Source organism: Calliphora vicina, chromosome 3 (genome assembly GCF_958450345.1).
Source record: "Calliphora vicina chromosome 3, idCalVici1.1, whole genome shotgun sequence".
Classification (NCBI taxonomy): domain Eukaryota; kingdom Metazoa; phylum Arthropoda; class Insecta; order Diptera; family Calliphoridae; genus Calliphora; species Calliphora vicina.
This window is the reverse complement of record NC_088782.1, coordinates 43,783,287-43,807,459: the sequence shown is the minus strand read 5'-3', so window position 1 is coordinate 43,807,459 and position 24,173 is coordinate 43,783,287. Positions and strand designations below refer to the sequence as shown.

The following is a 24,173-nucleotide window of genomic DNA, read 5'->3' as shown; positions in this document are numbered from 1 at the left end:
TTATGCAAAAATATAATGGTGCAATTAAACCACAACCAAAAAATATCACATTCAATATAACATCTCGCAAGGGCTGGGGACAATAGGTCTATATTTGAAACGAAATAAAATTTGTTAGAAATAAATTAACAATTAAATGTCTCACTGAACTGAAAACTTACTCCACATCCTTGAGTGGGAACCAGGAATCTACCCATCATGATATCATGAATTGAGACCTTTATTTTCTTTATAATGTAAATAAGCATAATTTGGATTAAGTTAAAGATTTTAAAAAATATTAAACAAACTCCGAAATGAATTACTATTATTTTTGACAAATGTTCTGTTAGTTGTAAGATTTTTTGACAAAGTACTGTGGTTTAAAAGAAATAATTAGTTTAGCTTCTAATTGATAGCATTTATAAAAATTATTCTTCTCTTTGTGTTTTTAGTGTCTGCGAAGATGAGGATATCCAAAGAAATGATCGTCATTGTTGGATTGGTGATCGTGTTGGTGACTATACACAATTGGTAATGACAAGTGGCATTGATACACAACGTTATAATCCAGAAGTGCCATTGGAACCAAATGCTCAACCCACAAAACTGAATGAATTGGTTGATAAATTACTGAAAATACGCAAAAATATTGCTACAGCGGTAAGTTTTCAATGATACAAGCATTTATATATATTTAAAAAAATACAAGAAATATTTGAAAATTTCATACATTTATTTAAAAACGACTTTAATTTTAAATTCTTATACAAATAATTATCTCTTTATTTTTCAATTTTGAAAATTCGTTTTTTTAAACCCATGAAATATTTTTTATTCCCTTAGATACCATCTACCACTAGGACAATCAATGATATTCAAAGTGATATGGCTGGTCATGATGATGAGGGTTCTGGCCGCATGACTGATGATGTCGACGATGAAGAATATCATATGCAAGGATCCGGTGATGGCTCCGGAGGTGGTAAGTTTATTTGTTTATCACAATTCAAACCGATTTTCTTTAATAAATATTTGTGTTTCTTCTCTAATTTCAGGTCATTCCTCGCTGCCCTTCAATCCTCGCTCTGAGGCTGATCCTATCGAAAATGAGATTGTACCTGCGGTAGGAACTGGCAGTTCTTCCAACACAATACACTTATTGAGTTTAACTTCTCTCTACTGTGTACTAGTCATACAATTTTTAACAACGATACGATTTTTTAAGTTATATTAAAAATATACTTTAAAAATCCAAGGGTGCAACTCTGTTTTATAAATTATGTAGTTTATATATAAATCTAATATATATATACAAATTAACGAACTCGACTAAATGCATATAACTTGCTCTTAAACGCTCTTAGAGTATTAAAGAAATTCTTAAAAAACAAAAACAATTTACATACAAACAAACAAAATACCAACCAGCAATAACAAGTGCAAGAATTCTTTAAAGAAAAACAACACAACGTATTTTCATATAATAAACAAAAAGTGATAAAAGAAAGTTTAAAAACTTTGTTAAAATTTATAAAAAAAATGAAAACAAAATCTTTGTTGGTGTTTCGAAAATATAATGTATACAGAAAGAAAATGATAAATACTTACGTACATAATTTGAATCTAAAGAAAGTCCAAAGAGCTAAATAGAAATGTAAATCTTTTATTAGAAATTAAAACAAAAAGAGAACTTGTTTTTAGGCAATTAACAAATTTTTAGAATTAAATAAAATTACATTTAACAAAAACTACATGGCGTTGAAGTCTCCTCATGATTCCCTTAAACTGTAAATGCAACCCTGTAAACGTAGTAAACAAAACCGTTAAACACAGGGTTGCTTTTTTGTTTCGATTTTGATTACAAACATTTGCCCAACAAACATTTACTCACAAAATAACCACACAACAACAAGAAAAAAGGTGCCATAAACATTCAATTCTATCAACACAAAAATTCTAACCATAAATTGCTCATTAATACTGGAATTTATAATTTATAGAAAAGAATACATATATAATTAAATAAATAAATAATAAACCAAAATCACACCTAAACACAGCTAATACGAAGTAAAAGAAAATGATAAATAACAAAAAAAAACTATAATTGTTCCTTTTTTTAAATTTAAAGTTTAAAATATATAAAATACAACAATAAAATAGTAAAAGAAAGGTTTTCTTTTTTCTAAAAGCACAATATAAATAGAAAAACAAACAAGATTTTGTGAAATTTGTAAAAAAAAAATTAAGAATAAATAAAAATTCAAACAAAAAATATTAAGTACGTACATGAAGAACTGAAATTTACTTTAGTAAATTAATAAAAAAAAATCTATTAAAAAATTAAACAAAAAAAAAAACTTAGAAGACTTACAAGCTTTATACAATTGAAGAAAACATAATGAATTGAAAACAAAATAAAGAATTATTAAATACAATATATAGAAATTATTGTTGTTTTAAGGGACACAAATTATTAATCACTAAATGGCAAAAAGTAAAGGAAATTTATGCATGAACAACTGAGAATTGTAGCTAGAATGTAAACACAATCAAAACGGCCATAATAAAGTCGTTGCAATTGTGTTTAAATGTTTACTCATTTAGGAATTTATTAAAACACAACTAAACTGAACTTATACTTCAAGAATAACTTGAGAATCTCTAAATTTAAAGTAGAGAATATACATATTGTAGTTGCAATATAAGTTCTTCCTCAAACTCTGCCTAATAAATATGTAATATGTTTTTAATTTTTTTATCATATTTTTTACACTTAATGTTTAACTTCAATTCCGGTTAATTTTCCATTTAAGGGTTAATAATTAGCTATAGGTATAGTGAATAATAGATGAAAATGTGCAGATGAAATTTGTAATATTAACAGAAATATATACAATATTTTTAAATGTTTTCTATACAAATTTCATAAACAATTTCATCTAATACTCACTATATAATTATTAGAACACAAACGAATATATTGCTCTATATTATTGACATGGAAATCTTCTACGATAATTGAAAAATTAAAAATCTTTAATTATAAATGTAAAATGTTTAAATGTAAATTATATTTCATATAAAATAAAGTAACACAAATTAAACTAAATAAATATAATTCTTAGTATAAACGAAATAAAAAAGCTTAGTTAGTAGCCAATAATTATTAAAGTAATTTAAATAATAATAAATTATAAAGAAGAAAAATATAACTAAAATGCACAACCATAACGACAAGTTTTGCATAATTATAATAAAAATTGCATAAATAAAATAAAATAAAATAAAATAAAATAAAATAAAACAAATCTATATTTTCTATATGTTAAACTGTCTTTATATATATTTTTTAAAATTTAAATTTAAAAAACAACAACAAATGTTTTTGCATGTGATTAATAAAATATAAGTTAATATTTAAATTTGTTTACATTTTTTCAATTGTATATTGAAAACAAACATAAAAAAAGATGAGAAAAGAAAGCAATTTTTTAACAAATTTTTGAGATTATTATTTGGGATCTAAGAAAAATTAAACAAAAGGGGAGAATGTATCTGAAGGACTACAATTTTTAAAACATTTTAAATAAAACTTTGAAATTATTTGAAATGTTAAATAAAATAACCAAATCCCCACAGTTTTTCGAAATCAGAAAATCTATCTTAAATAAAATTTAAAAAACGTCTAACCGTTATTTTTCTCAAATAACTTTAAGTTGTGTCTTCTTTTTTCTACTATAAATACATAATTTATTAATTTAGTACAGAAACTATAAATAAAATACTACTTTATATTTAAGGTGTTCACAGTTTCTTCTAATATTTTTTTTTATCTGACCTGTTAATAATGTATTATTTTATTTAAAACAACAAAAAAAAAAGAAACAAATAAATACAAATAATATTTCTTCGGATCATTAGTTTGTTATTAAGGTTATAAACACCTAAAAATAGGCTGCTTTATTTTTTGACAATTCAACATAACCTACAAAAACAAACTGTAAACCCTTAAATTATAATAATTCTTATTATTTTTATAGATTATTATTATTAGCAGTATAATTTTTAAATGCAAAGAGAAAATGGCCGTATATATAGTCGCAATTTAATTTAAATATAAACAAAATATATTATTGAAAAGAAAAAATACAAAAAAAAAATTGTTAAATAAAATAAATGTCAGTAAAAACAGAAATAAGAATACATCGGCAAAATAATTATTGTTTACTCATTAAACAAACAAATAATTATTATTAACAAATATATATAATTAACATTAATATATATTATGTACTATTATTAATCAAATGATAAAATAAATGTGCAACATTTAAAAAATAATAATATGTATTAATAAAAATAAAAAACAATTTATGTAAAATTGAATTTCTTTTTGTAAAAACACATTTTTATTTGGTAAAACAGAAAATAAATACATATAAATAAAAAAAATAATAAAAAAACAAATTTGTTTTATTTCGAATTAAAAAGGTTCTAGAGGAAAAAGGAGAATTATCTGTGATCTCAAATATTTCCCACCAAATATCGATTTTTATTTGAAAAATCTAAAATCACTCAGGACAAAGGATAATAATCTGTAATTACACATATTTCCCACCAAATATAAATTTTTATAAGAAAAATCTAAAATTACTCATAGAGTAATAAGAGGTTCTAGAGGAAAAAGGGCAATAATCTGTGATCGCTCATATTTCTTACCAAATATCGACTTTTTTATGAAAAATCTAAAATCACTAATATAGCGTTAATAAGAGGTCCTAGAGGAAAAATCTTTGATCACTCATATTTCCCACCAAATATCGATTTTTATAAGAAAAATCTAAAATTACTCGTAGATCGTTAATAAGGAGTCCTAGAAGAAAAGGGACAATAATCTGTGATCACTCATATTTCATACCAAATATCGATTTTTATAAGAAAAATCTAAAATTACTCATAGATGTTAAATAAGAGGTCTTAGAGGAAAAAGGACAATAATCTGTGATCTGTAATAGGTTATTATTAACCATCTATGAGTAATTTTAGAATTTTGTTATAAAAATCGATATTTGATGGGAAATATGAGTGATCACAGATTATTGTCCTTTTTCCTCTAAGACCTCTTATTTAACATCTATGAGTAATTTTCGATTTTTCTTATAAATAGGTCCTGAAGGAAAAAGGACAATAATCTGTGATCAATAAAATTGTCCAAATATCGATTTTTATAAGAAAAATCTAAAATTACTCATAGATGGTTAATGAGAGGTCCTAAAGGAAAAAAGGACAATAATCTGTGATCACTCATATTTCTTACCAAATATCGACTTTTTTATGAAAAATCTAAAATCGCTCACAGATTGTTAATGAGAGGTCCTAGAAGAAAAAGGACGAGAATCTGTGATTACTCATTACACCAAATATCGATTTTTATAAGAAAAATCTAAAATCACTCATAGATTGTTAATGAGAGGTCCTAGAAGAAAAAGCACAATAATCTGCGATCACTCATATTTCTTACCAAACATCGATTTTTATATGAAAAATTTAAAATCACTCACAGAGCGTTAATAAGAGGTCCTAGAGGAAAAAGGACAATAATCTGTGATCACTCATATTTCTTACCAAATACCGACTTTTTTATGAAAAATCTAAAATCGCTCATAGATTGTTAATGAGAGGTCCTAGAAGAAAAAGGACAATAATCTGTGATCACTCAAATTTCCCACCAAATATCGATTTTTATAAGAAAAATCTAAAATTACTCATAGAGTAATAAGAGGTCCTAGAGGAAAAAGACAATAATCTGCGATCACTCAAATTTCCCACCGATTTTTATATGAAAAATCTAAAATCATTCATAGATCGTTAATAAGAGGTCCCAGAAGAAAAAGGTTTTTTTAATCGTAATCGCGATTATTAAAAATTGTGAATAATGCAATCTCTAGTTGTAAACGATTGTTCTTAGTATACTTTTTTTATTTATTTTCCCTGTGCATATTAATTTCTTTATTTGGACGAATACCATTGTTTTCTCTTTTAACTTTTCGCTGAATTGTTTATTTGGTTATCAGGAAATTACTACCCTGTCAATGCGAATTTATACAAGGTGGAGTCAGTCAATCAGCTGATTACTCTTTTTTCGCTTGTTTGGTTCTAACATCTGTCAAAGCTTGTTTTTATACTTCAATATCTATATATTCAAAGCTAATTAACAAAATATTTATATTTTGCATAAATAAGTAAAGCCCTCACTATTCAATTATCTACACTATATTTAGTTTTAATACATATTTGTTTTTTGACATTTGTTAAGACCATTTGTTGTTATTGTAGAACTACCACCACCTTGTATGAATTCGCCTTGTACCCTGTTTAGTTTAACAGGGTTGTTTTCAAATTAAAGGGACTGTTGCCAACTTATTTTTATAATATCCGGTTTAATTATTCAAAAAAATCCTACAATTTAATTTTTAACGGAAAAAAGTAATAAAATAGGATTGCATACATACATATGTACATAGTATACTTGCATTTGTCTAATTATAAACTTACGAAATTTTAATTTACCGAAAAGAATTGTTATTCACAATATTGATTATATAGAAAATATGTATAATTTAAAAAAATATCTCCAAATCATTTAAATACTATTTTTTGTATTGGAATTTTCCAAAGCTAGTAAAAACTAGGAAGTAAACTAACAAAGCAGATTCTGTAAGACACCTCTAAAGTATTTAAAAAATTATCTTAAACATTTTTAAAAATCATTTATTTTCAAAAATTCCTTCGCTGTATAGGTCTAGAAAGTAGTTTACTTGATAACAAAGAAAAAAATATAATTTTATGTGTCTCAAAATCAGTTGTTGCCTGCACCATTTATATTTCGATATTCTGGAATAAATTCCCAATGTCATCCAAAAATTCTTAAAAGGAATAATTATTGATTAATGAAATGCCTTAAAGTTGGTAAATTCCACTATATTTATATACATATGAGTACAGTTACTATACAAATGAAAATCTTGTACTAATTGCTATTTAATATGTTTTTTTAGCCTGGTAAACAATTTTCCCAAGGTTTACACAAAAAACGCTAAAATTGACGGGGAAATCTCCAAATTGATAACACATCGAAAATGCAACACTGTGTTAACTAACATTTGTTTTGATTTTTGGCGCGATAATACAACAAAATAAAGCGTGTGGTACTATTGTGTTTGGTGGTGGAATGCAGATGCAGTTTCTATAAATAAAATTTAAATCTAAAGACATTATTAAATTTCAAGACGAGCATTTAACAACAGCGGAGCGTTAAACCCAAAGTACAAAACAAATATTGCAAAATTTCAGTGAATTAAATAAAAAAAAGCAAATTAAAAATGGCGCGACGTGACTATGCCCAAGATAAAGGTAAACATAATCAAAAAACGAAAAATTGTTATAAAAAATACTTAAATATTCCATTGTTTATGTTTTATTATAGAAGCCATCAAAAGTTTCCTTAGTGAATTCTGCAAACAAGACGATGAAGGCAAAAAAACTTTCGTCTATGGCCAGCAACTGGTGAAAATTGCACATCGCGAACAGGTCTTGCTATCCATAGATTTGGATCATTTGGCCGAATTTAATGAAGGTTTAGCCGATGCTGTTGTTAGTAACTGTCGGCGTTATGCCGCCATGTTTAGTGATGTTATAGCAGAAATGCTGCCCAATTACAAGGAACATGAAGTACATGCCAAAGACGCCTTGGATGTGTACATTGAACATCGTTTACTTATGGAAACACGCACCAGAAATCCCATGGAACAACACGATCAACGAAACGCTTTCCCATCCGATCTAATGAAAAGATTGTAAGTATTACGGAAATTATAGTAATAAGCATGTGATTTTTCATGATCATTGTCCATTACAGTGAAGTGGGTTTCAAGCCCCAATCCCATGTTAAGGCAAATTCCATACGTGAAGTAAAGGCAGAACATATTGGTAAATTAGTTACTGTGCGTGGTATTGTTACGCGTTGTACCGAAGTCAAACCCATGATGGTGGTGGCCACTTACACATGCGATCGTTGCGGTTCAGAAACCTATCAACCCGTCAGTTCTTTATCATTTACTCCCGTATCGGAATGTCCCTCGGATGATTGTCGTGTGAATAAGGCAGGCGGTCGACTTTACTTGCAGACTCGTGGCTCTAAGTTTGTTAAATTTCAAGAAGTTAAGATACAAGAGCATAGCGATCAAGTTCCCGTAGGTCATATACCACGTACTATGACCATTATGTGTCGTGGTGAAGTCACACGTCAGGCTCAGCCCGGTGATCATGTTCTAATATCTGGTGTTTATTTACCTTTAATGCGCGGTGGTTTCCAACAGATGGTACAGGGTCTATTGTCGGAGACATTTTTACAAGCTTATGTGAGTATTGAATAAATTTCTTTTTTTTTTATTTACAGCTATATATAATAAACAAATTATTCTTTTATTTCCTCTAAAGCGCATTATTTGCATTAATAAAAACGATGAAATATCTGACAAAGATTCTGAACTATCACCTGAGGAATTAACAGAATTGGCACAAGATGATTTTTACGAACGTTTGGCTACCAGTTTGGCACCCGAAATATATGGCCACTTGGATGTTAAAAAGGCTATGCTGTTATTGTTAGTGGGCGGTGTTGATAAGAGACCAGATGGCATGAAGATACGTGGCAACATAAATATCTGTCTTATGGGTGATCCCGGTGTAGCCAAATCTCAGTTATTGGGTTATATCAGTCGTTTGGCTATACGATCCCAATATACCACCGGCAGAGGTTCTTCGGGCGTTGGTTTAACTGCTGCTGTTATGAAAGATCCTCTAACGGGTGAAATGACTTTGGAGGGTGGTGCTTTGGTGTTGGCTGACCAGGGTGTTTGCTGTATTGATGAATTTGACAAAATGGCTGATGTCGATCGTACCGCTATACACGAAGTTATGGAGCAGCAGACCATATCCATTGCTAAAGCTGGCATAATGACCACTTTAAATGCTAGAGTATCGATTTTGGCTGCTGCTAATCCGGCTTTTGGTCGTTATAATCCACGTCGTACCGTTGAACAAAATATTCAGCTACCAGCCGCTTTGTTGTCACGTTTCGATCTATTGTGGCTGATACAGGATAAACCAGATCGTGAAAATGATTTGCGTTTAGCCAAACATATCACCTATGTGCACAGTCATTCCAAACAACCACCCACCCGCGTTAAGGCACTCGATATGAATCTAATGCGTCGTTATATAAATCTTTGCAAACGTAAAAATCCCACCATACCCGATGAATTGACCGAATACATTGTGGGCGCTTATGTGGAACTAAGACGCGAAGCTCGCAATCAAAAGGATATGACCTTTACCTCGGCCCGTAATCTTTTGGGTATTTTACGTTTATCCACAGCTTTGGCACGTCTACGTTTATCGGACAAGGTTGAAAAGGATGATGTGGCAGAAGCCTTAAGACTTTTGGAAATGTCTAAAGATTCGCTCAATCAAGTACATGAACATCAAAAGGGACAGTAAGTATTGTTTTTTAAAACACTTGGCCTTTAATAGTTTATAAATAACTTTTTATTTCAGCATTCCTAACACTTCTGACAAAATCTTTGCTGTGGTCCGTGAATTGGCGGGCAGTAGTACTACGGTTAAAATTGCCGATGTTATGGACCGTTGTACGACCAAAGGTTTTAAACCCGATCAAGTTGACAAATGCATTGAAGATTATGAAGAGCTTAATGTATGGCAAGTTAATATGGCTCGTACGAAAATTACTTTTATGTAAAATAATCTTCAAATATTGATTGATGGCAGCAGAAGAAAGCACTGCTTAATTTCATATTTTATTATTTTCACAAAACTTTATCTATGTTTAAGTGCTGATAAAAAGAACAAAGTTTAATATTTTTTACAATAAATTTAATGTTTACTTAATAAAAAGTTGATGATTTTTTCATATTTTAATGAGATTTTTATAGATGGTAGGAAACACAAAATTTCTACAAGGTACTACTTGGTCTCGTTTTGCTCCTGAATAGAGAAGAATTCTTGAATAATTCAAAGTAATTGAATTAATTTTCTTCTAGGTCCCATAGCTATTCGAAAATAATATGAGAACTAGTGAACTAAAATTAACTCTACCAAATCATTAAGCAGTTCTATATTTTATACGTGATCTTGAAATAGTAACGTTTATTTTGAAAAATATTTAAACAACTTGACCGTAACTTAAGTTAATTTTCCAATATAATAATCTGTGATTTTATATTTCCAAAGAAGTCAGCACTCATTTTTAAAATTGTTCTCCCATTGGCTTAATAGTGATGTTATGAACCTTAAAAAATTAACAAACATTTAATTTAACGCATCTGATTTAAAACTCAAATTCCTCCCATTAGTTACCTGTACATTTGGTGGTGTACCCAAAGCCCACACAACAGCATCGGCCACATCAGCAGATTTTAACATGGGTAGGGAGGCTTTAACCACAGTTAATATATCAGTAGGTAAAATATCAGTATCAACTATACCCGGACTTATGGTCTAGAAAATCCAACATTATACAATTTTAATATTTAAAAACATCCAACGTAGCTTCAATACCTACAGTAACTCTAACTTGTGTCTTATGACGCTGAAATTCTTGACGATATATTTCATTCATGGCCTTCAAAGCAAACTTTGTGGCTGGATATACGTTGAGAGAAGGCAAAGCTGGACCCAAATTCGGCACCTGATGACCAGCCACACTATTAACAATCACTATATGACCATTACCATTCTTTTGCGAGCACATGGAGTGAAATGCCTCGCGAGTACAGAAAACCGTGCCCAAAAGATTTGTATCAATTGTTTGACGTATTTCCTTGGTATTATTGCGCTGAGATAATTGTGTCGTTGCTATGATGCCGGCATTATTTATCAGCACATCACAGCCACCCAATTGTTTTTGTGTCCAGTCGAAGGCCTGTGCTACTTGATCCTCTTGGGTAATGTCACAGCGTATTGCATGTAGATTTTTACGAAATTTTTCCGGTAATTCATCTTTAAGTTTTAGAATAAGTTCTTGTCTTCTGGCCAAGCCAACAACAAGCATACCGGATGTTACTAGAGCCTTGCAACAGGCTGCTCCTATACCGGCACTAGCACCGCTGATTACAGCCACTTTATTTGACCAACGTTCCATAGTAAATGAAATTGCTGAAACATTTTCTGCAGTGTGAATTAATGAAAAATATACTCAAAGAAGCCAAAAAAATGCTAAAGTAAAAAAAGGTCAAAGAAAGCGAAAATCTAAATTGGAAAACTTTTGTAAAGGTGTATGTAATTTAGGGTGTCCAAGGATAGATTCAAATGTAGTAGCAATCAGTGCAACGATACATATTTCCCTTCGTGATAGTTTTTAGTCAAAACAAGTAAGAGTGCTATGTTCGAATATGCCGAAACTTATATTTTGTGAACAAACAAATTTTATTCGAGTCAGTCGTGTTTTTTGCATATGTATATCGCAACGATTTGTAGGCCGATTTTTTCGTTTTTAAAAAGGAAACCAACCACGACTATAGGCGATATATTGATGTATCAATCATGAATCATGTTTGTAAGTTATTTGGGGGTTTCGAAAAGCTAATTTCAACAGACATACAGACATGGCTATGTATACTCCAATATATATATATATAACGTGATCGAATGAGCTATCGTATCGAAAAATGATTTCGATATCAAAATTATAATAAAATGTATTAAATTCCTTGCTCGATATCGAATGCCATAATCTCAAATAAGAAAATTACGATCAATTTTATTCGATATCGAATGCGGTAATTCGGCCCCAGGTCGAAAATAAAAAATGTGGAAATTACAAACGGAATGACAAACATAAATATACTCTTACCAATCTTAATAATATTTATAACCCCCAATTAAGGTAATGTATATGTAAATTGAATTGTGCAACTTTAAAGGCTAATTCTAATTAAGTAGTACTTTTGTATTACAAAAAACAATTTAAAAATACATAATTCCTAAATTAATGCTTTACATAAAATTCAAATATTATTACTTTTAATAAATATTTTGTTAGTATAACAACAAAAAATCTCTTAATTTTATAACATTAATATTAATTTAAACTAAATATTTCTAATAAAAGTGTTATAATAATTCAACCTCACTGAATTCCAATGGAGGGGTATCGATTGTTGTCGCCGTTGTCGTTAAATATAGTATAAATGTATAGATATGGCCAGGTATATAGATAAATGTTGAATAGAAGATAAAACCTATTGACACCACAATCAGACAATCTGAAAAAAGTAAAAGTAATATAATAAATTAAAAAAATTATTCATCAACTAATAGTAGGTACATGTTTTATGATCTTTAAGTCAATGACGTGATTTGTGGTAATTTATGTACTTTGGACACTTTTATGTACAACAAAGTTTTGTGTATTAAAGAATTTGAGTCATTCGTATAAAATTATTTTATATGAATAATATTTTGTACTGTTATCTCATAATTTTCTACTACATATTTATAAATAAGAAATTCTATATGAAATTGAGATAAATTAAAAAATATTTTTTTGGAATTAGAAGCCATATAAAATTCTTCAAAATTTGAGGAAACCCAAAATTGTAGTAAAATTAGATGGCCAAGTACCAGACTAAAAATGTTTCACAAATTTTTAAAGTTATTTTGTAATGGATATGAATTACAGATAATTTTAATGGTTCAATAAGGAATTAATTCTCAAAGGAATGAATTATTACCTACTAAAAAACCTTAAAAATAAAAGTCAATTTTTTTACTTTTTCTTGAATTTGGGCGCCTCGAAAATGAATTTTTTGAAGTCGTAGTGGACATTTTTTTCTCAATATCAAAAAATATTAAAAATATTTTTCCCGATTTTGATTTAATGTTGGTTTGAATGACATTCAGCCCAATTATGAATAAAAAATTCCCCGGGATTTTTTCCCATTGAATTTGAATAGGAAATATGAGAAAAGGGAAAAAACTCCCGGGGAATTTTTATTCTTAATTGGACTGATTATATAAGTCATTGGAAAGGTTTTTGCCTTTCATTTGATAACCACATTGTCATTGTAAATGAAAATATTAGTTTATTTCCAGGGAAATTAGATCTTAATCTATTTATAGCAGGGTTATAAATAGATCCTATTTTTAAAAGACTAGATGCCTTATTCATAATCAATTTTTAAATTTATAAACGGTTTATAAAACAATATTTCCATACAAAAACTATACCCATTCTAAATTCAGTAGATTATTTGTTGACAAATTTGTTATAATCTTTATTGATGGCGCTACTAACAAAAACAGAGATATGATATGTTCCCACGATAATTGCAGCTCGGGTAGAAAACGACACAAGTCTCGTTCGTGCAATGACTGTTAACTGAGCGACAGCGATATCAGCCGATGCTGGAAAAAAGCCCTGTTATATCTAATTGTCAGAGGCTAAAGATCTGGTTGGGGCTCTATTCTTAACTGAAGCCGTGACCGAATTGTTCAAGGCACTTTGAAACGATTTTCTGGCTGTCTCACAATACTCTGCATCTATTTAATTATTCCATGAAACCAACTTAGGTGGCACAACTACAGAATGCTTTTCAGAAAATAACAGTGGAACTGTGACAACCACAATAATTGGACGTTTATTCGTCTTAACCTTTAGCCTTATATAGTTAATAAAAGCTCCTAACTAAATAACAAACTCCAAAAAATAATTCGCAGCAAAAGATATTCGACTTCTCTAGAACTGTTACACTATAAAATACCGAATCTTTTATAAATATGTAAATAAAAATATAGATTAGTGAATTTTAAAGGAGAAACAAGGTTTGAATAATGTATGATATATAAAATCCAAGGATTAGGCTGATTATTAGGCTCTGCTTCGGCCTTAGAAAAACGATTACGTTCAAACTCTAGTAGTTTTAATGGAATCTATCATTGAAAATTAATTCGATACATAAAGAGTTATTAAAATTCAAGAGAATAACTTTAATACATTTTTTGTAATCTTATTCTTTCAAATATTGTTAACATAAAATCATCAACAGTTAAATAAAAAAAACATTAAAATTCCAAATTGTAAGAATTGAATTTCCTTTCTTGAAGTAGGTTATAAACCCTCACCTTCAATTGCTCTTACTAATGACAAGGGCCGGATTTTCAGGCATTTATTATTGGAAAATATGTTTCAAAAAATCAAATTATTAATTTATATATATTTTTTTTAAGAAACCTATACAAATTACCTAATTTATAGATAGAAATTACAACGAAAAAATTATGAATATTTATGCTACATTTAATAAATGTTTGATACTATAAAAAAAATCTCTAAACTTTTCTTGAAACCAAATATTTTGAAATTTTAATTTTCAATTGCTGATAGAGAAATTCAGAAGATATTAATATAAAAAAATCAGTTTTTAATATTCAGACCAGGGCACACTTAGAAATGTGACTGCATCACTACAACAATACAAAAACAACAGGTACTTTGTTTTTGTTAAAAAGTAGGTGAACTGTCAAAGTTGCCTGTTGTTGTTTTTGCTTTTGGGTTTGTTGTATTTTTCGCCACAACAACCACAAGTGAATTGACAATTCAAACTGAATAAAAAAAATAATCAGTTGTTTCATCGCAGTCACCTTTCTAAGTGTGCCCGGATTCAGACCATTAATACGTACATATGAACATTTTGTAGACTATTTTATAAAAATTTCGTCAAAAAACTTTTTGTCAAAATCATTAATTTTTCATCGACGACAACAAAATTGGGATAATAAGCAAAATGTGTAATTCGGATAGAAAAATTCTTTGTCTACGTGGAAAAAAAATGCATTTGCATATAAATCCGAACCATACTAAAATTACCTCCTAAATCGGATAGGTTATTGAAATAATAAATAAAATAAATATGTTTCCCATACAAATTGCTACTCTCTAGTGGTCACAATTTATTTTTGCGTAATACTGCCCTATCTTATTAACTTCGTAGAATTTGAATCGAAATCACTTTCACATATTTAACACTTCATTGCTATTTTCCGGTACTTTTTCTCATATACTCACTTAAAAATACTTTTTCCCAAGGTTCACACATGGACAGATAAGTGTTTAATTCGTAGAGCATGTGCAACCACTTGATATAGCGTACAAAACGATGAAAAGATTCTTTAGTTTTGGCAAACATTTTGTAGATCTTTAACAAAAATTAACACAATTGTTTCAAAATAATACAGCACCAATTGTTTGACTAATAAATCTAATACATAAACAATTTGTTTTTTGTAAAATCCTTCTTAGCAGCAAACCAAATGACAAGTTGAATGGCTAAAAATCATAACTACACTAAATAATATAATGAACATAGTAAGTTGTGCTTATCTATTATTATTGAAACATAAAATAACGACTCACCTATTTAGGTTAGTATCTCCCTAGAGAGAGGGAGTGAAATTGCCAAATAATTTTCGGATATGTGTTCAATACAAAAACATTATTAGTAATAACTGGTATGCTTCTGTTATCACTAACTACCATCCATTATTAAAAGTCCACACACCTGCATTATCAATTATAAATAAATAGAAACATTATCATTGTTGTTGTTTTTTTTTTCTCCAGTGTATTTTTATTGGTTTTAATTTTGTTGTTCTTTCTAGGGACATAAGAATGTATATATGCATTTGTTTGTATTTAAGGATAATTAAAATTATGTTTGTTTTTCTTTTTTTTATACTAATTTATATATTTTAATTAATTTTATAAATACAAAAAATTATGTTTAGATTTTATGAACTTATTTTTTTTTTTAATAAAATACACTGTTATTGTTGGTTGTTGTTGTTTTTATTTTATTATTTTATATACTTGTACGACACTTGCTTTTTTATGAATACATATATGTATATAATAATCTTTTTTTTTAATTTTGATGGTAGTTTATTGATTGATTTAAATATGATTTTATTTCAATCATTCATCCATAAACTAACAGCAGCAAAAGCAAGTAAATTTGTCGTTTTATTATGTGATCAACTGAATGTTTGCGGATTATGTTTTGCTGTTTAAATACAACTATTGTTTATAATTAGGACAAAGATGCTTAACACTTAATAGAACTACTCGAGTACGGTTGTTTCTTCTTTGACCAAAAATTCAATAATTTCTTCATCAACTTCTTCGGTATCCAAACTATCTGTATCGAAATCTGAAAGAAAATTGAAAAAAATTGCAATTAATAAAATAAGTATTTTTATTGATTTTTATATAAATAATTATAATAGATTATATATTCTAGAATATTGGACAAGTGTAGACTGCTTTTAAGGATTTCGTTTCAAAATTAAGCAAAAATATATATATATATGACTTAATATGAGAGCTCGGTTATTCACCTTAATATTCGGCTGTGCAGAACTGTATATATGCCCTTCACCAGATAAATATTGCAAACAATTTTTTGTAATAGAATAATATATGGTGAAAGAATAATTTATGGCGAAAAAATATTTTGTTAAAAAAATTGTCCAGTCACCTCAGTCATTGTGGGTCGATTTTCTCTGGTGGAAAAAATTTGTGTGAAAAATATTTGTTGGCGAATAGAAATTTTTTGGTGATAGAGGAAGTCGTGTTTTTTTAATAGAACCCCAACCAAGACTATACTCAATATCAATCCTTTATATAAGTTAATTGGGGGCTTCTAAAAATTGTTTTCAACAGCTTTAAATTTATTGTTGAAAAAATTTGAGTGAAAAATATTTGTTGGCGAAAAGAAATTTTTTGTTGATAGAGGAAGTAGTGGTTTTTTAATAGAACCCCAACCACGACTATATTCAATATCAATCCTTTATGTAATTTAATTGGGGACTTCGAAAAATTGTTTTCAACAGACATGCGTACATATTTTCACCAAAATGATTCTTTCTCCAAAATTTTGTTTCACAAAAAAATTGTTTTCAATATTTATCTTAAAGTTTGCTTAGGTTAAGGGCATTTAAGATTCGATACAGCCGAATATATGACTCTTACTTGTGCATTTGGCCGATTTTGCCCATTTTCAACACCAAACATTTGTAAACAATAGAAATCATTAGGGGAGAATTTAATCTCCCCTAGGTCGTCCCTTCACAATACACTTTTTGCATCATATTAAGCTTCTTTGTTTACTAATTATTTTTCCGCCACATTAAAAAAGAAACCTTTCGCAACACCATTCGATATTAAATTTCAAACTACTTATTCAAAAGGCAACACCCCAAATTTTATATATATTAACAAATAAAAACTTACGATTTCTGAGCTGCATACGTCTTGCTTTCTGTTCCTTCCATTCAGCTTCGCGCTTAGTACGGTATTCGGTAAATTGATTGCGCAGTTGTGAACGTTTCTCTAGCAATTCCTTGGAGGCACGAGTCATACGCATGCGATCCTTTTGTTCGAATATGAAGTAGTATTTCTTCAAATTCTTCCTAATCTCCTTGATTTCCTCATCGCTGAGTAGAGTGGCTGGTCGAGGACGCCACAAGAACTGTACGAAACTCTTGAGAATGTTGCGGCGAATAATGCGACCTTGGAAGGTGTACATGTTAAAGCCAGTATCTTCTTTAACCTTCCAGGAAGAGACGCCGGTAACAACATAACGACCAGTAGGATCCCATTCCACCTCCGAGGCACGGAAATGATCGGGTGAAGCGGTGATGAGGAAGTTGTTGTTGGTATCAACGAATTCAAAGGTGCCGGTGGTCAAATTGGCCATAACAATGAATTGACCTCTGGGCGACCAGAAGAGATGAGTGCATGATTTCTTTTCCAGTTTTTTCACCAATGTGGGCTTGACACCATTGTTGACCTCGTAGTAACTGACATTAGAGTTGTTGGTTTCGCCATGGATGATGGCAAACTTGTTGCCGACGGGTTCCCAGGCAAAGGCCAAGATCAACTCTCTGATCTCTACGGAATCAACAGGCACCTCCTTTTCACGCATGTGGAAGATTTCGAAATTGTAGAACATACCCAAGAATTTAACATCTGAATCCTTTTTATCCTTCTTCAATTTTGAATAACGGTCTACTTTCACGCACAAATAATCACCAGATTTCTGCCAGTGCAATTTACAATCAGCGACATGGAAAAGATTCTTATTACGGATTTCGCGTTTCTTGGGAATTTCGAGCAGGGTGACACGTGCGGGAATTTGATTTTGTTCCTCTACCCAGTAAGCAATAACATTGTCAGTTGGTGACCAGGAGAAAGCACGAATTCCGGGAACCTTGATAGACTTCAAGTCGAGCAGGTAGAAAGATGGGGTTTCGTAGATGTGTATGGAATTGTCACCCAAACGTGCAACATATTTGTCATCGTGAGACCAACGGAACATGGAGAACATTGATACACCGTCGGCTACAAAGGAACGCTTTTCAGCGCCAGAACGTATATCCCAGATAACAACCTTCTGGCCAGTGGGAGTGGGACCATAGGTAACCAAATAATTTTCGCAGGGAGAGAACTCAACAAATTGTGTGCCAGGGTGGGGGAAACGTTGAATACGTGTAAACTTGCTACCGCCCCAGATGGCAACACCAGGTTTGTGGAAAGTTACCACATATGTACCCAAAGGAGACCATTTAACAAAGGTGTCGGTAAAGTTTTCGCGGGATTCCAATTCATTAGGTTCGGGTAGAGTATTTTGCCAGAAAGCCACTTGTACACTGTTGGGCGAACTTTCAGCAGCCACACAATATTGGTCGTATGCATCAGGATCCATAAGGAAACTGTATAAATCGTTTTGCATCTTGAAGGGCTGAGGAACTGGGGGTTCCCATTTCTCGGGAATATTGTCGTACTTCTGGAAATCGGTAAACAAATTCACAGCAAATGTATGGTTTTTATCCAAACGATGATTGTTTAAATTCTTTACAGCCTCTTCGGCCTGTTGGGAGTTTTTGAATTCCATGAAAGCAAAACCCTTAGTCTTGCCCTCCTCATCAACGGGATATACAGAGTTAACAATTTCGCCAAAACTGGAGAACAACTTGCTAATAACCATTTTCAATTTTTCCAAACGTGATGGCTCAACTTTGGGTATATTATCCACAACCACAACATTTTCAACTCCATCAGCTTCAGATGGACGTTGTTCCAACTTGTCGGCCAACAATTCTGCAAAAAACCAATAATAATCATGATTAATATTCACTACACAATTGCGAATGGATTTTAAGGTTATGTTTTTTGCTACACTCACCATCGTCACTAATATCATCTACAAATCCCTCGGGATCTTCGAAATTCGGCTCCTCTTCAAAGTCCTGATCATTGGTCGACTCTTCATTTTTCTTTTTAGCCATATTTGTAATAGTTTTCCTCGCTTTTTGCTATTAAAATGTAAAAATTTGCAAAGAAATTGAGAAAACGAACGCCACGCCAGTTGTCACGTCAAAAGTAAAGGAGTCTCAAACTGTATGTTGAAAGAAATGTCAAAAAAATATGCATACAATAACCGGAACTAGTTTGAGAAGAGTTGGAAAAAGTTGTAAAATGTAATGCTGCCAGATTCAAGGTAATCAAAAAGCAACAGTATTGCCATTCTATTAGAAATTTGTTTACTACGAATTTACGAATACCTGTAGAAAATAATAACCAACAAATGTAGAAAACAAAGAATAACAAGAGAGGAACCTCTAATTTGTTTCTACAACAACAACTTCTCACATACCAGTACCAAGACGAATTCATGCAAGATGGTGTCAGCCAAACAGCTGATTACTTTTTTTCGATTATTTGGTTCTAGCGTCTGTCAAAGCTTTTTATATTTCAATACATATTCTAAGCTTCTTAACAAAATATTTATTTTTACATAAATAAGTTAAGCCCCCAATTTTTCTTTCGTATATGTGATATTTCATTTCTGTTTTTTTGACATTTGGTAACACCATTTGTTGTTTCTGTAGAACTGCTACCACCATTTATGAATTAGCCTTGACAACCCACATAACATTTGGAAGATTGTTTTTTTTTTTTTTCAAAAATCACCAAACCGAGTCTTTTTCGAGTACTTTTGGTGATCAAAAACTTATTAATCACTTACACGGTTAAAAAAAGGACTCAAAAATTAATCGCGCTTATGATTAAAAAGTGTTTGTTTTTAAAATACAACGAATTGTATAGCAATCGAAAATTGATCACCCAAGCGTTTAAAATGTATGTCCGTTATTTATGATCATAATTTGAGCATCTAGAAGATTGAAAACTGCTTGATCGCAAACAGATAATGCAGGGGTTTGAAATGTGATTATTTTTTTGAGTTTTATGATCATATTTTGCGCATATAGATGATTAAATACTGCTTGTTTTAAGTATGTATAACGGGATACTTTTTGCGTATTGTTAAGTAAATGTTCAATTATTGTCTATTTATAAAAGTTATATCGAGGTGTTAACATCGTTTAACTAAATTGTAAAAGAATAAATATTTGATAAGGTGAATAAATTAAATAATAAAAAGTGGAATTAAATCACACATCAGCAATGTCGCAAAACAATATTTTTGTCTCGGAAGATTTCCAATATACACCATCAAATAAAATAACATGTAAGTAAAACATTGATTAGTTATAGTTTTCATCTTTATGCAAAAAATATTATTTTCAGCGCAAAATGTGAACGTCTCCCAATCCGATAGCATTCTAAGCGTATTAATTGAATTGCGCAATGAAATAGTATCCTTAAAAACTGAAGTTGTTGGTTTAAAAGAAGATGTAAAGGAGCTAAAAGAAGATAATAACCGGACTTTAATAAAGTTAACAGAAGATGTTATTGCCGTTAAACTGGAAGTTCGAAAAAACCACGGCGATTATATGAATTGTTGATGAATTTAAAGACGCCCAAAAACTTCCCTTATGTACTATGTGAATTAAAGTGAGAGAGAAAAACTTCAAAACTTTTTATTTAAAATTAAAATTGTACCACATTCTTTCACAAACACATAATTGTTTAATTTCTGCAGATTTTCTATCATCAATTCATTCTCAGAATTCTATTTAAAAATTCAAGATTCTGTGTGTCTATAATTTTCCTTATATGGAAATCCCAGGTTCGGTACAAACGTGTCAATTTGTAGATAATTTTTAGAGCCTAGTTGTATAACTTGAATCTTTTTAATAAATGTTTTTTAGCTGTTTACGCTAAACGTAGAGCAAAATGGGTTTAATAACAGTTTTTTAATAATGATTTTGTTTTAGGAGTTGAGCTGCGATCGCTTGTTAAATAATTCTATCTATCATTCATTCTAAATAGGATTAGTTTCTCAAATATTTTATCAATAGGTCTGAGTAGGCTTATTGGTCTGTAACTGCTGTGTAATATGCGATCACTATTTATTGCATTAAAAGTATTTTTGCTTTAACAAAAGACATCCTTTAGTAACGTTTTTTGTTATTTTAAATAAAACACCTGTCACATTATAATTAGTGGTTTTATTCATAAATTTTTAGTATGTAATATAATTACCTGCGGTAACTATGGTTTCTAATTTGTGCCTATGGTAACAATTATTGTAAACACCTAAGCTAAAACGTCTTTTTCACATCAATTACTAAAATTTCAATAAAATAATTTATTACAATTATTAATTAATAAATTAATATGAAATTTGTACCACTACATGCCACGAATACAGCCATTATTTATAAAAATGCGATTTGTTCGGCGGCCACTCTACTTGTGTTAACATTTTTGGTCCTGTCCGTAATGATACCAGTGCTCTTGGTATCATTGCTGAGTCCATATTCAGGCATAGCAGAGTCTCGTGTTTTATACGAACAACCACAAGTGCATTTTAAATATCATTCCATATTTTTGGGAGAAACATTGGGGAGCGAAAATCAAAAATCAGGAAAGCAGAGTGATGTGTTTGCATGCAGTACATTTCCAAATTTAAATAATGCCTTAACAAATGATAACAATGATAAATGTGATGGAATTAAGGTGAGTATAGAAATACATAATAATTATTATGTAATTGTAAAACTTATTTTTGATTTTTTAAGTATTGGACGGATGATTTGGATTACGATGGCAATGTAGATCGTGTACATTTTGTGCAACATATGGAAACTTTAAACCACAAACTCATCGCTTTTGATTTAGCTTTATTTTTTGAGGCCACTTTAAAAGTAAGCTCAGTTAAACAGTTTAAACATTTACTTTATTACACATTTAATTTAATCTGCTTTTCCAGCACAAGTGCAAATTGTCTCCACCTGCATTGCTAATTCATCATATTGACTTACCTACGGCTTCCCAGCTAACCAGCGGTGTCATTATACTACGTGCTGAACTAATGCTTAAACAATATGTAGAATTTACCTGTCCATTTCCAGGACGTAATACTAAAACTGCTTTTCGTAATATAAAACTGCATACGAATACTTCCAATATGCAACAATTTCAAACGGAATCCATGTGGAATCAAGTCAAATCAAATCCTGCCTTCTTTCACCTAGACGTCCAAGAATCATATGTACGCAAAGCCCCTGCTGAACAGGGTCTAACCATTCAGTTGGATTTGGATATATTGCAATTGGGCGCTCGTTATCATTTAAGCATATGGGAGAGATTGGGACAATTTTGGCTTTACTTTGCTTCCTTTTTTGGCATTTCGTTTTATATAATGAATAAAGTGAAAGATTTTCTTTTCGGCAATCATATTGTGCGTTCTTGGGAAATAATACCTTGGAAAAAACTATACTGACATAGAAATGGAGAGAGAATTTATTTGGATGATTATTCAGAAACGAGTGTGTTTTGAGTGGAATAAGCTATTAATGATATATATTTTCATTTATTCATTAATAATGCAAAATATCATAAAAATGTTTTATTTAATTATCTATTACATACATATGTATTTATAAAACCCGATTTTTTCTGAGAATAAAAATATCGAAAAACTTTTTACTGGACTTATTTATAAACCCAATGGCCATGGGAAACATTTACATATACCAAATATTTTCGAATTCAGAAGAGTGAAGGTTCAACATTAAGATAACATCTCCTTTTACAAAGCAACTCGATTTTACTTACCACTGCTTTTTGAACTACATCTATTTCAAAATTAAACAATTCTTTCATTGATTTTTTTTTTATTTATAATTTACGCACAACTTATGCATATGCGTTTTCATCAAAAATATTTTTAAACAAATTAAGTAGTTTTCAAATGATATAAAAAATAATAACGTATGCACTTATTATAGACATTGACTTAATTATTGGTGTATATCGTAAACTATATTAAGAAGTTTGGGAAGGTGTAAAGGATGGGGATTCATTTAAAGATTTACAATAACTACACAAACATTTATTTATAAAAGTTGCTACAATTTCAAAAATATATATAAGACTAATTTTGTTTAAACAAACACTATTTAAAGATAAACTGTAAGTACAGAATTGATAGAAAAAAAACAAAGATAATTAATTAGTTATTTAGTGTAGACGAACAAATATATAAAACATGTTACACGACTGACTGAAAAATACTTTGAAATACATGGTCAAATAAGTTTGACCACTTCCGAATTGTTATTATTTTACATTTTCCAATGTTTTTTGCTAATTTCTTGTAAATTATTTAAAAACTTTCATATAATATCCACAAAATTGCTTTATATTTTTGTATTTTGTGATAGTGTTGGAAATTCGAAAGAATTGATTCAATTTTCAAAATCAAATTAAATATATCATTTTAACAATGCCACTAAACCATTCAGCACAAACGTTTTGAATTCATTCCTTTATTTCAAATCCATTTCAAAAAAGCTTCATAAAATTTATTGAATGATTAAATTTTTCGTCCATTCAAATGGTTTACTAAAAGGCTTTAAAACAAGTTTTTTCAATTAATTTTGTAAAAGATTAAAAGCTAAACAAAACTGAATGAAGAAAAAATATTTTCATTAAATTTTTATTACATTTGAATTGATAAAATTTAATGATTCAAAGATTGAATAAAACTGTTATGAATTAATTCAACGATGAAAGAATTCTATTAATATAATAGCTTTTGAATGAAGCTAAAGAATTCGACTTTGGATATAGATTTATG

At 29.8% G+C, this 24,173-nt stretch overlaps 5 protein-coding genes across 5 annotated transcripts in view; 3 read left to right on the top strand and 2 right to left on the bottom strand.

Annotated features, from left to right (window-relative positions):
• The window catches only part of dally (division abnormally delayed protein), a 224,686-nt gene extending 220,234 nt beyond the window's left edge, over window positions 1-4,452 (top strand). Inside the window, exons 7-9 of the mRNA XM_065502862.1 lie at window positions 435-642; window positions 826-964; window positions 1,038-4,452. Coding sequence (XP_065358934.1) covers window positions 435-642; window positions 826-964; window positions 1,038-1,216 — 526 coding nt within the window. The 3' untranslated portion in view covers window positions 1,217-4,452. The remainder of the gene's footprint in view (window positions 1-434; window positions 643-825; window positions 965-1,037) is intronic.
• Window positions 4,453-7,212: 2,760 nt separating this feature from the next.
• Window positions 7,213-9,843, top strand: Mcm7 (minichromosome maintenance 7). Its single transcript, XM_065504117.1, has 5 exons — window positions 7,213-7,398; window positions 7,472-7,841; window positions 7,904-8,405; window positions 8,485-9,542; window positions 9,604-9,843. The coding sequence occupies exons 1-5, from the start codon at window positions 7,368-7,370 to the stop codon at window positions 9,803-9,805; spliced, it is 2,163 nt and encodes a 720-aa protein (XP_065360189.1). The 5' UTR covers window positions 7,213-7,367; the 3' UTR covers window positions 9,806-9,843.
• A 396-nt stretch (window positions 9,844-10,239) lies between these two features.
• LOC135954763 (farnesol dehydrogenase) lies at window positions 10,240-11,206 on the bottom strand. Its single transcript, XM_065504994.1, has 3 exons — window positions 10,628-11,206; window positions 10,423-10,563; window positions 10,240-10,354 (listed from the first exon to the last, which is right to left on the bottom strand). The coding sequence occupies exons 1-3, from the start codon at window positions 11,204-11,206 to the stop codon at window positions 10,313-10,315; spliced, it is 762 nt and encodes a 253-aa protein (XP_065361066.1). The 3' UTR covers window positions 10,240-10,312.
• A 4,454-nt stretch (window positions 11,207-15,660) lies between these two features.
• On the bottom strand, window positions 15,661-19,516 carry eIF3b (eukaryotic translation initiation factor 3 subunit b). Its single transcript, XM_065506269.1, has 3 exons — window positions 19,308-19,516; window positions 17,354-19,222; window positions 15,661-16,271 (listed from the first exon to the last, which is right to left on the bottom strand). The coding sequence occupies exons 1-3, from the start codon at window positions 19,408-19,410 to the stop codon at window positions 16,183-16,185; spliced, it is 2,061 nt and encodes a 686-aa protein (XP_065362341.1). The 5' UTR covers window positions 19,411-19,516; the 3' UTR covers window positions 15,661-16,182.
• A 2,130-nt stretch (window positions 19,517-21,646) lies between these two features.
• LOC135954551 (uncharacterized) lies at window positions 21,647-22,892 on the top strand. The gene is made up of 3 exons (XM_065504740.1): window positions 21,647-22,048; window positions 22,111-22,236; window positions 22,302-22,892. The coding sequence occupies exons 1-3, from the start codon at window positions 21,707-21,709 to the stop codon at window positions 22,812-22,814; spliced, it is 981 nt and encodes a 326-aa protein (XP_065360812.1). The 5' UTR covers window positions 21,647-21,706; the 3' UTR covers window positions 22,815-22,892.
• Window positions 22,893-24,173: the final 1,281 nt, after the last annotated feature.

What these genes read in the sequence shown, in the direction of transcription:
- Mcm7 (XM_065504117.1), top strand. Translation starts at nt 7,368, where the DNA reads ATGGCGCGACGTGACTATGCCCAAGATAAAG. An exon ending in AGACATTTTTACAAGCTTAT is followed by an intron (nt 8,406 to 8,484) that starts GTGAGTATTGAA and finishes TTTCCTCTAAAG; the next exon opens with CGCATTATTTGCATTAATAA. An exon ending in CATGAACATCAAAAGGGACA is followed by an intron (nt 9,543 to 9,603) that starts GTAAGTATTGTT and finishes TTTTTATTTCAG; the next exon opens with CATTCCTAACACTTCTGACA.
- eIF3b (XM_065506269.1), bottom strand. Translation starts at nt 19,410, where the DNA reads ATGGCTAAAAAGAAAAATGAAGAGTCGACCAATGATCAGGACTTTGAA. An exon ending in AGATGATATTAGTGACGATG is followed by an intron (nt 19,223 to 19,307) that starts GTGAGTGTAGCA and finishes GGTTTTTTGCAG; the next exon opens with AATTGTTGGCCGACAAGTTG. An exon ending in ACGTATGCAGCTCAGAAATC is followed by an intron (nt 16,272 to 17,353) that starts GTAAGTTTTTAT and finishes ATTTTCTTTCAG; the next exon opens with ATTTCGATACAGATAGTTTG.
- LOC135954763 (XM_065504994.1), bottom strand. Translation starts at nt 11,206, where the DNA reads ATGGAACGTTGGTCAAATAAAGTGGCTGTAATCAGCGGTGCTAGTGCC. An exon ending in AGACACAAGTTAGAGTTACT is followed by an intron (nt 10,564 to 10,627) that starts GTAGGTATTGAA and finishes TGGATTTTCTAG; the next exon opens with ACCATAAGTCCGGGTATAGT. An exon ending in GTACACCACCAAATGTACAG is followed by an intron (nt 10,355 to 10,422) that starts GTAACTAATGGG and finishes TAATTTTTTAAG; the next exon opens with GTTCATAACATCACTATTAA.
- LOC135954551 (XM_065504740.1), top strand. Translation starts at nt 21,707, where the DNA reads ATGAAATTTGTACCACTACATGCCACGAATACAGCCATTATTTATAAA. An exon ending in ATAAATGTGATGGAATTAAG is followed by an intron (nt 22,049 to 22,110) that starts GTGAGTATAGAA and finishes TGATTTTTTAAG; the next exon opens with TATTGGACGGATGATTTGGA. An exon ending in TTTTTGAGGCCACTTTAAAA is followed by an intron (nt 22,237 to 22,301) that starts GTAAGCTCAGTT and finishes CTGCTTTTCCAG; the next exon opens with CACAAGTGCAAATTGTCTCC.